Source organism: Prosopis cineraria, unplaced genomic scaffold (genome assembly GCF_029017545.1).
Source record: "Prosopis cineraria cultivar Desert tree isolate PC_DT_omini unplaced genomic scaffold, ASM2901754v1 PC7, whole genome shotgun sequence".
NCBI lineage: Eukaryota > Viridiplantae > Streptophyta > Magnoliopsida > Fabales > Fabaceae > Prosopis > Prosopis cineraria.
The window spans coordinates 32982485-32993235 of NW_026555338.1; the positions used below are offsets into that span (position 1 = coordinate 32982485).

At 33.0% G+C, this 10751-nt stretch overlaps 1 protein-coding gene across 2 annotated transcripts; it reads right to left on the bottom strand.

Annotated features, from left to right (window-relative positions):
- Positions 1–6145: 6145 nt before the first annotated feature.
- On the bottom strand, positions 6146–10496 carry LOC129314822 (TPR repeat-containing thioredoxin TTL1-like). 2 transcript variants are annotated; one of them, XM_054958258.1, is made up of 7 exons: positions 9012–10491; positions 8269–8464; positions 7981–8165; positions 7557–7890; positions 7265–7469; positions 7077–7183; positions 6146–6974 (listed from the first exon to the last, which is right to left on the bottom strand). In XM_054958258.1, the coding sequence occupies exons 1-7, from the start codon at positions 9938–9940 to the stop codon at positions 6822–6824; spliced, it is 2109 nt and encodes a 702-aa protein (XP_054814233.1). In that variant the 5' UTR covers positions 9941–10491; the 3' UTR covers positions 6146–6821. The 2 variants fall into 2 exon arrangements, with proteins under 2 accessions (XP_054814233.1, XP_054814232.1); XM_054958257.1 differs by having other exon boundaries at positions 7077–7469; positions 9012–10496.
- Positions 10497–10751: the final 255 nt, after the last annotated feature.

The following is a 10751-nucleotide window of genomic DNA, read 5'->3' on the forward strand; positions in this document are numbered from 1 at the left end:
TGACCTACTTCTTATTTATTTCTTTTTTTTTTTAATAGCGTAATTCTTATATATCATACTCCCTTTATTTAAAGGAAGTGAAGAATTTTTGAATTAGAAAGTGCCTCATTTGTGAGTGAAATAAACGGGGGTTGCCGGCCAAGACAGGGTTTCGTACTCAAAGTACAAAAGGACCTTGCCCCTATCAGTATCTATCACCACCAGCTCATAAGTCATACATGTACATATACATGTATGTATGTATGTATGTATGTATGTTCTCGAACCTGACATGACGTCGTATTATGAAGCAATGGAGCTCTACTAATAGGCGTTACAACAACTGACTTTCATTAAACTGACTTTCACCAAATGAACTTTCACCAAATGAACTTTTGATAAACTGAAAACCAAAAGCACACGAAATTTTAAAGGAAAACTCACGCAAAAATTCCTTAATATATGAAAATACTATAATTTTTTTAAGTTCTTAAGAACTTTTTGGACATTAATGATTTTTTATTAAATAATTAAAATACTCTCAATTTAAAATAAAAAAGTTATAGCTTTGGCCACAAGAAAATAAATATTAGTAACTATTTTAAGTTAAATAATGAATACTTTTATTTAGGCACTAACTTGACCAGAATAGAAAAGGTAATAACAACTTTTCTTATATAAATTTTTAATTTACTGAAATTCAAAAGTTGTAAATATATGTGATCACTCTAATTTAAGCTATGATTGTTTTTTATTGGTAATGAGTAAAATATAAAAAATAATTAAAAATTTTCCTGTGCTAATTTTTAATTCATTGAAGTCAAAGTGATGTAAATATTTAGGAACATTTTAGTTTAGCACTTTAATTAATAACTAATTTTCTTCTAATAATGACTATAATGGAGCAAACAATAATAACTTTTCCAGTGCAAATTTGTAATTCACTAAAATTCAAGTATTGTAAATATTTGTGACTATTTTTGTTTAATTAATGATTTTTTTTTTCTAATAATGACTACAATGAAATAAGCAAGTGCTACTATAGTTTAAATTAAAAGTATTTTAGTCATTTCATAAAAAATAATAATTAATGTTTGAAAGATCATTAAGGACTTAAAAAGAATTATAATATTTCGTAAGATCTCATTATTATTTATATATTTTAAGAGAATTTTTTCTATTATTTTTCCAATCTTAAGTTCTAGTCTATATAAATATAATATATATATATATATATTATATTGAGAGAGCTATTTTCAATTTGATTTGACAATGCTCCAAAATAATCCAGTCACAAATAATCATGTAAAAAATTGAACCTTCCCTAACTTCCTACATTTTATCAAATATACCAACATATAGTAGTTTGTATAAATTAAAAAAATTAATCTGCAAATCCTTATAGTTTTGCTCAATTTTAAGTTAGTTATAAAATCTTTATAGTTTTATTTATTATACATGTTAACCGTTTAAGGTTAAATTTAATAATGAACTATTAAATTTTACAAAACAAAAATGCTCTTTGAGTTTGTAGAAAATTTAATTTAAGACTTTTAGTAAAAAAAATTTAAAAATAAAATTTTATTTAATACACTATTTACATTTTTATTAATTTTTCAATGAAAATTCTTTATGTGTAAAAAAAATTTGGAAGACAACCTAATTATATAAATTTTGAGTTATAAAAATTATGTTATTCATTTTAAAGTTATATATTCCTTTAATAAAAATATAAAATTTATTAATTTTGTTTTTCCAAAGAAAAATTTAAGGATTTTAACCTTAAGTGATTAAAAAATTTAATTAATCAAACTATAAAGACTCAATTAAAATAAAATAAATTATAAATATCTAATTAAAAATTGAATAAAACTGTAAGAACCTATAAATATATTTTTCTTAAATCAAATTAGGATAACGCATGTCATCCACATCATGTTAAATTGAATTTTTGTAACAATAAATCTTTTCTTGCTAAATAAAAATGATCATGTAAATTGTACCATATTATCATGCTCTATAAATAATTTTAGATATATCTGCCACTAAAAAGTACCAATAATTTTTTATTTTATGTTGCTTGAATTTTTTTAAGTTTATTTTGAATTTTATTATTTTTAATTCACCATTTCAAAATAGATATTATTTTACATTTATGTTCACAAAACATAACATATTAAACTATCAAAATAAAATTTAAACTGCTTGGATAAAACATAAACTATACATAATAAACATCTCATGATTCAAGTATAAGGACCTATTTAGTTTCTAGTCTTATTTTTTGTTTTCAAAAACTGTTTTGTAATATAGTTTTTAAAATTATTTTTCAAAACAAAATAAAATAAAAATATGTTCAGTTATGTCAATTAAAAAATAATTTTAGAATTAAAAAGTGAATTAATAGTGATAATTATGGGCAGTTAATGAAGGTGTTTAATAATAGAAATTGGTTAAGATACCTATAATTTTAAATAATAAAATGTAGTGTATTTTAAAAATGAAAAAATAAAAACAACTTGAAGTTATTTTTATTTTTTAAAAAAAGTAAAAATAATTTTGAAAACATTTAAATGAAAAACATTTATTTAAACAAGTTTTTAAATTTTTTTATTTTAAAAAACAAAAAGAAAAAACAGTTTTCAAAAAACAAAAAACAAACATGCTCTAAAGCTCAAGGAGGAATCGCACTCCAGGCCCTAAAAAAAATTACACTATAGGCTCAATATATTTTGATATTGCGTTGCAAACTCAAGAGCCTTTGTTGCAATTTTTCTCAGGAGCGAAAGTATAATTTTGTTCTAATATGATTTGAAAACTTAAATCATGTACAACACTAACAACATCCATGCATGCACAATACAATATTCATAAATTCTCAACACAATATCCATACATGTCTAATTGATCAGTAAGTTTAATAAATTGTAAGAGCGATGCAAATAATATATAACATAATGTCCACGAATGTGTAACATGATATTCATAAATTCTTAACAAAATATTCATACGTGTCTAGTTGATTTATAAATTAATTAAAATATACAAGTCATGTAAAAGCATATACGACACGATGTCCACAGGTGCACAATACAATGTTTATGAATTCTCAACACAAGGTTCATGAATTCTCAATATAATGTCCATGCATGGACATTCAGTTGAGAGTGCATGGATATCGTGTTGTGCATATATAGACATGATATTGTATATTGTTTGTGTCACTTGTACATTCTATTAAACCTACTAACTAATTAAACTCGCATGAAGATTGTGTTGAGAACTTATGAATATCGTATTGTGCACATATCAATATTGTTATACATAATCTGAGTTTTCGAATCACACAAGGATAAAATTATATTTTTGTTCTAAAAAAAAATTATAACAAGGACCTCTAGACTTATAGTGCAATATCAAAATGTATTAGACCTATGGTGTAATTTTTATTGTTTTCAAGACCTTTAGCGCAATTCTGCAATGTACAACCGCTATATTTGGTGATTTCTTTTTTCTTTTTCTTTAACAAAGGGCTTTGGCTTAAGGCGTGCAAAAAATATAAGAAAAAAGTATTTCACAAGTGGACTTGTAGTATTGGAAGACCATTCTGTTTGCTTTCACAACCGTTGAGACTTTATAATGTATTGTTGACAATAACGCATCACCGTACTGTCGGTACTGTATCCTTCCAGTCTATAACCTTGCTTCTGCTTCCATTTCATTTTATTCAATCTCTTGCCTCGGGATTCTCCCTCTCTTCCAACTTGTCTTGACCTTTTTCATCCGCTTTTATTTATTAATTTCACTTCCAACAATTTTTTTTTTAAAAAAATATAATAAAATTTTTTAAAATTATATAAATGATAATCTAATTTCTTAAAATATCATAATTTCAATAAATTTTTTAACAACTTTTTTATTATTAATAAATTTATATAAATGATTAAATTTTTATTATAACAGTATTAGAAATTTGACATACATGCAAAGTAGTAATTTACTATTGTATTATTATAAATATAAAAAACAAAGTTACAATTATTTAAATAAAATTTATGATCATTACTTATTATTTTTCATATTTATAGCAATATTAAAAATTTAACACACGGACTTGTGATTTACTGTTACATTATTATAAATATAAAAAGAAAAGTTGTGATTATTTAAATAAAATTTGTAATCATTACTTATTATTTTCAATACTTATAGCAATATAAGAATCTTAACATGTAAAGTTGTGATTTGCTGCTGCATTGTTATAAATATAAAAAGAAAAATTGTGATTATTTAAATAAATATGTGATCATTTTATTTTTAACAAAGTTGATTTTGTCACTTATATAAATTCATTAATGATAAAAAAATTTTAAAAATTTTAGTGAAATTATAATATTTTAAAGAATTAAATTATCATTTATATCATTTATATAATGTAAAAAAATTTTATTGTTATTTTTTCATTTTTTAAACAAATTTCATAATATGCTTTGTTTCCACGAACGACATCACCAAGACCAGAACGTGCAAAGGTTGTCAAAAATTTCTGTTTGTTGATGTTAGAGTTCGAGAAGAGATGTGCAAAGTATATTTAATTTAATTATGATGTCTCAGCAAAATTAATACCACAAGATTTACCTAATTTTTAAAGTCTTCGGATCCTCTTTCTGTATTGGCATTAATTAATCATCTCCTCATTTTCTGTTCCGTTTTTTTGGGTTGTAGGCTGCTTTACAGCACAAGCACGGGCCCACCTCAAAAGTGAATGCCGGTGGTTTTGACGGTTGGGTGCACCGACACAAAAGTCTATTTCCCATTTAATCTCTTCTCAATTCACAACCCAAACGGTGATTGATTCTATAGCCTTATATTATTATTTCTAGAACCTCCCTCACCTTTCATTCTGTTTTTTATTTTATTTTTCTTTCTAATACAAAGTCTTGATAAAACCATGCAAAGCTAAAAAAGGGGTCAAATCAGCATTCTAGAGATCTTTACACCTTAAAAAAGAGTGTTGAAAAGTCTAGCATTTTTTTTATTTCAAGCAGTCTAGATTTAACCTCAACTTATTCTAAAATCTTAAATTCAAGTCATGTAACATGCAATTATATAAAATAAATATGTCTAGAACATTTTCAAAATACCCATGAAACCGGTGTTAGTAATTATGATACCATATAGCAGGAGTTCAAAATAGTCCAAAAAAAAAATGTGATAATGCTCTCAGGTTTCCTAAAATACCAAATGATAGGATTAAAAAAAAATCAGAAAGTAATATTCATATAGCGAGTCCAATAAGCCAACCAACATGCATCCTAATTTTTATTGCTCACAATTATCTTCCTATTAAAGGCAAATTTAATATTTGAGGTGGGACACTGTTCATGCATCCTAATTTTACTATCAACAAATTCAATGATGCGCCGGGAGTTGAGGTATATTTCAAACCAGATGTTAATTTCTAGACCATAGTTTCCTGCAATGTCCTGATGATGTCAACCCAAAAGAAGGGGAAAAAAGGGCAGTGACATGTCCAGCGTTGAACAAAGCAGCTGCACATCAAACAAGGACCAATATCATTTGGACTTCATTTGGTAAGGTGTTGGGGGAGATTGGGAGAATGACCCTAATAGAAAGAAGGCAACATCTTAATTGCCCACATGTGAACTCAAACCCCTTTTCACAAAGACACCACGCGCTCTCACACTCAAGAGTATTATTCTATACATGCATCATCATCTTAAGCCAATTCCAAAAAAGGAAAAAAATTTTAAGAAAGTTATCCAAATTACCATGAAATAGTGGTCCATCTACCTATCCCTCCCCTATAAAGGATAGATTGAATTGTATCAACCATCAGAACCACCACTCTCAATAACAAAAACCAAACCTCATTGCAGAGTCCCCTTGCGTCTGCTGTCCCACATATTCACAAATATAGAGAGAGTCCCCTTGCGTCGGAGATCAAGTTTCCAAGAATAACCAGGAAATATGAGATGCATTTTTCAATGAAAAAATTCCTAGCATGTTTGCTTATATAAGCTTTGTCAAAATAGGTCTACCTCCTAGAGTTGAAATGATAATATATCCTCAAGACTTATGAGCGCATATGTTGCTCAGGGAACAGAGAAGGCAAAAAGAAATAAACAAGCACTTCCGAGTCAAGAGCAAGGGGAAAAAATTGCGAATTTTATTGATTAAATGGCTAATAGAAAAAAAAGGAAATAACAATGATAACAACATATAAAACATCCTCCTATCTCTAGCCCAGTAGGTACCCACCACCCATCCAATCTCCCTCAAGGGCTTCCAGTGTTTGGCATATATCTTCACATATATACATGTAGAGATCCTCCACTACCAACGGAAGAGACCGTCCATCTCCCCCTTCTGTCTATCTCTGTCTGTTTATCTATCTTAAAGGATTAAACTGCCAATTAAATCAAGTGTACATATAAATAAAAATCTTCTTCCTTTCTGGATCAGAATGAAACTGGGGATACAAGAACAGCTGACCTATAAGAACTGAGGAAGAGAGGAGAAAAAGGAAAATTGACAAAAGGGAGAAGGGAGGAACATGGAGCCATAGAGAGTATTGAGGAATGAATGAATGAATTAAAACTGCGATAGGAACCTAAACTCTCCCTGGGTTCTGGTGGCAGCATTGGCTGCTAAACAAGATTATTATTATGTGGCTCCAACTATATCACAGATTCTAGGTGACCATTTTTTGGGTGGGAACAAAAGACTGGAAAAACTCCAGAGATGAAGTTTGACGAGGGAATTTGGCACCACGAACAAAATGTTTTAGGCAGGCATAGAAGCAGTACAAATCATTAGCTCTATGTGCTGTAATGCCTCACAGAGTGTTCCAACATATCACGGCTGGGGCAAACAAGTTCCTTCACACGGCTGCCATTTTTGTAGATCTTGAAAGTGGGTACCAACCTAACATTCTCAGCGGTTGCAATTGCTGGGGTTTTTTGAACATCCACCTGTAGTGAAAACCCAAAAAAATGATCACAGGCATAAATGAATCATCTTTCACCTCTTACATAATTAGAGTGAAGTAAACAAGAAGATTAATCACTAAATACCTTGAGAAAGTTAACAGAAGGAAATCGACTGCAAAGTGTATTCACAAATGGTGATAACTGTTTGCATTGTGAGTCAGATTCAATTTCAAAATGGACAACAGATACACCTGCAGAGTTGGGGTTACAATCAATCCCTGTATTTACAAGATAAATTAACTGACCATATGAAAGTCTCACGAGTGAAGCACCTGGTAAAGATATTGCAGCTCTGAACTGCTCGAGACCAGATACTCCTTCCACTTCGCCACCAAATTTCAAATTATAAACTTCTTCCCCACGAGATTTCTTCAATGCAACTTGTGCATGGAAATGAGCTTCAGCAACTTCATTGTCATCTGGAAGTTCTCTTCGTAAGACCTCATAGTCTTGGACTGCTTCTTCCCACCTCTCTAGCTGTATTCCACAACAAGGGATAAGCATGAGATACGTATGACTATTAAGATACTGCACCGCAAAGAATACAGAACCAACTTAATATACCTTGCTATTTGAGGCAGCCCTTCGAAGAAGTGCTTTTGTATAATTTGGTTGGATGTGTAAAGCTTGATTGCAGTCCTCAATTGATCTTTCCCATTGCCCAAGCTTAAACCAACAAGCAGCTCTATTGCAATGGAGAACAGCATTTGAAGGCTCCAGCCTCAAACCTTCCTCATATGCAGAGCAAGCTTCAGTGAACCTTTCAGATTTAAAAAGATCATTGCCACGAGCTCGAGCTCTAGCCACCATCCTTACATTGCTGAGCAAAACAGCAACTTCGATGTTTCGGGCATCAATGAGACCAGCTTTCTCAGCAGCTGCAACTGCATTCTCAAACCTGCAATACATCCATCATCCATTCTCACTCTCCAATAGAAACCTTGTGCCAACTTAGATTTCTGATGAACCTTACAGTTGCTGAACTCACCTTCCCAAAGCCATCTCAATCTGAGCTCTAACAAAGAAAGAATAAGCTTCAGAAAGCATTCCAAAAAACCTTGCCTGAGACGAGGATTTAGAATGTGATTCTGTTTTTGGAATAGCTGACAGAATTGATTCAGCATCATCAATTTGGTGAAGCTTTAAAAGGGCTTCTGCTCTACACATAAAGAGCTGTAAATTCAATTTTGAACCAGTTCAGCCATTCCAAACTTTTCACACAACAATAATACATTAAATACATATATGACTGCAAAAAAAAAAAAAAAGTCTTTACCTGAGGGGAAGAGTCTGCTCCAGCAGCAACAGCAGCATCAACTTCCCTGAGGACACTTTTCCAATCACCTCTCCTTCGAAAATCAGTACATTTGTTGATATTCTTCTCCACCGATTGTAGCTTCTGCAGCTCAGAAGGATCCAGCTGCAGCCCACGACCAAATAGGTGGTTCCTCGCATTCTCAACTTGTCCTAACCTGCAGCAACATGATTCTACGCTTTCAACTACTTCTCTACGAATAAAAGCAGATTTAAAATGACAATAACGTACCAACAATTTGTAAAGAGTTAAAAACAATGAATAATGCAGAGAATCCCAGAATCCGAATCAACTACGATCATAGAAATATTTGCAATTCTATTAAATCTTGAAAGTTTTCAAACGCACATAAGTAGACAATAACGTAGAACTTTGAACCAAATTACCAACTCCATCACCAACGTCGATATCCCCACATTAAACAAAAGAATCAAGGTAATGTTAGAGCAGAATGCTTATTGACTTTCGAGATAAAATATCTTCAACACAAGAACTTAGCTCAGCAGAACCAAGAAAACAAGACATGGAAAACAGAAAACAACGAACGACAGCATAAGAACAACCAACAAACAGACTTGACCTGAGGTCACAAGACGAGAGTAAGAACCATACAAACAATGTACAAAACTCCCATTTTCAGAGAGGCAATGCAATATGAAAGAAAAGGAGGATAAAAAAGGTTGAGTTCATTCAAGCTCACTTACCGGAGAAAAAGAGAAGCAAGACGCTGGTGTGCTCTTCCATAATTAGAATCCAATCTCACAGCCTCCTCGCATTCCCTCACCGCCTCAGTCAACCGACCCAATGCCGTCAATGCAGCCGCACGGTTGCTCCGGTAGGCGGCATTACCAGGGGACAGTCCAATTGCCCGATCATAAAGATTCAGTGCCTCTGTAAAGTTACCCCTCTTGTAGTGCTCGTTCCCCGCTCTCTTCACCTCTTCTGGATCCAAACTCGCCGCCGCTTTCTTGAACGGTTCCTTGAAACCGCCAGCACCGGTTGCCCTTACATTGGCCGAACTTGCCGCCTCTCCGGCAGTATGTTTGGATGATCCACAGCCCCGCATTATGCTTCCGTGACCATAATTGGCCGTACCGGAGCCCAAAACGTCCGTCCTGGAGGTCCGATTGGACGCCATACCCGTCTTCAGAATCTTGCCAGACGGACAGATATTGCCGGTAGGAAGAACATTCAATGCTGGTGATGTGACGGATGAGCTCTGACCCGAATATATAAAAGGCGGGGTGGTTCCGGCATCGGATCTTGCGTGACCCGGTTTGAAGTTCCTGGCATTCCCCCCGGATCGAAGGCTCTCGGCGGCAGTGGGACTGCTCTCGCTGGAACCAGAAAGCTCACCGGAGTGGTTGTTCGCACCAGAGTCGGATCCTTTCGAGACCGGGTTATACCCATTGCGCCCAGAAACCGATCCAGATGAACTGGAACTACTGCTGGTAGTAGTGGTGAGTCCACTCGCACCACGTCCACTTTGACGAGTCCGCAATGGCGAAACTGGCGACCCTAGATCGAGTTCGCGAAAATCCGGCTTGTTCGCCTCGCAGCTCAGGGAATCGCGAAATCGATCGCTGAGAGCACCTAACCCTAGCTCCGAATCGGGCTTCCCAGGATGCGACATTTTCACACAAACCAAACAACACAAGGCTCAACTCTTCTTTCCAAACAATGTCTCCTTCCCCCAGCTCTCTATCTTATTTCTATTCCCCTAGTCTCCTTATGTTTCGGCAATGCCTTCAAATTAAACCGCAGCGATGCCTTCTAGTACATGCACAGACAGAGGAACATAGAACCAGGAGCAATGAGGAAGACATCAAGAAGAAAGAGGAGAGAAGAAAGAAAGAACGAGAAGGATGGGGATCTCGTGATATAGAGGAGGAAGCAAGGAATGAATGTGAGTGTTAAAATTCTACTGCTACCCTTTTTTTTTTTTTTTTCAGGAGTGAGAATGAGGCTTTACGCCTACAGATTACAGATGAAATTACAGAGAAACGAGAAAGAGACAAAGGCGAAAGAAGAGAAAAAGAACCACTTTCTCTATTTTCTTTTATTCTCGCCTTCTCACCTGCTCTTTCACGAGACAGGTTTCACACTTTCACCTCTCTCTCTCTCTCTCTCTCTCTCTGCAGTTTTTCTATCTACTTCTCTCTGTTTATACTTTTCCCACCGATCATTACTTCCTTATAATCTCATTTCTGGGGGATTTCCCCCCCCCCCCCTTCTCTGATTTCCATTCCGTGGGGAGGATATCAATTTATAAAGAGGGAAAATAAAATATCTACACAAATAATTTTATTATTTTATTAAAATAATTAATGTGATAAGGTCATTCTAAAAAAAGAAATTACACTAAATATTAAAATCCAATAAGAAAGAAGATGAAAATCAAATAAAATCCATTAGTATAATTATATCCAAATATATTATTGAGA

Bases quoted from the DNA above. Each gene is read 5' to 3' on its own strand.
- LOC129314822 (XM_054958257.1), bottom strand. From the start codon at position 9,940: ATGTCGCATCCTGGGAAGCCCGATTCGGAGCTAGGGTTAGGTGCTCTC. The intron at 8,166-8,268 runs GTAAAGACTTTT...TTGAATTTACAG, and splicing joins GAGCAGACTCTTCCCCTCAG to CTCTTTATGTGTAGAGCAGA. The intron at 6,975-7,076 runs GTATTTAGTGAT...TTTTCACTACAG, and splicing joins CTTCTGTTAACTTTCTCAAG to GTGGATGTTCAAAAAACCCC.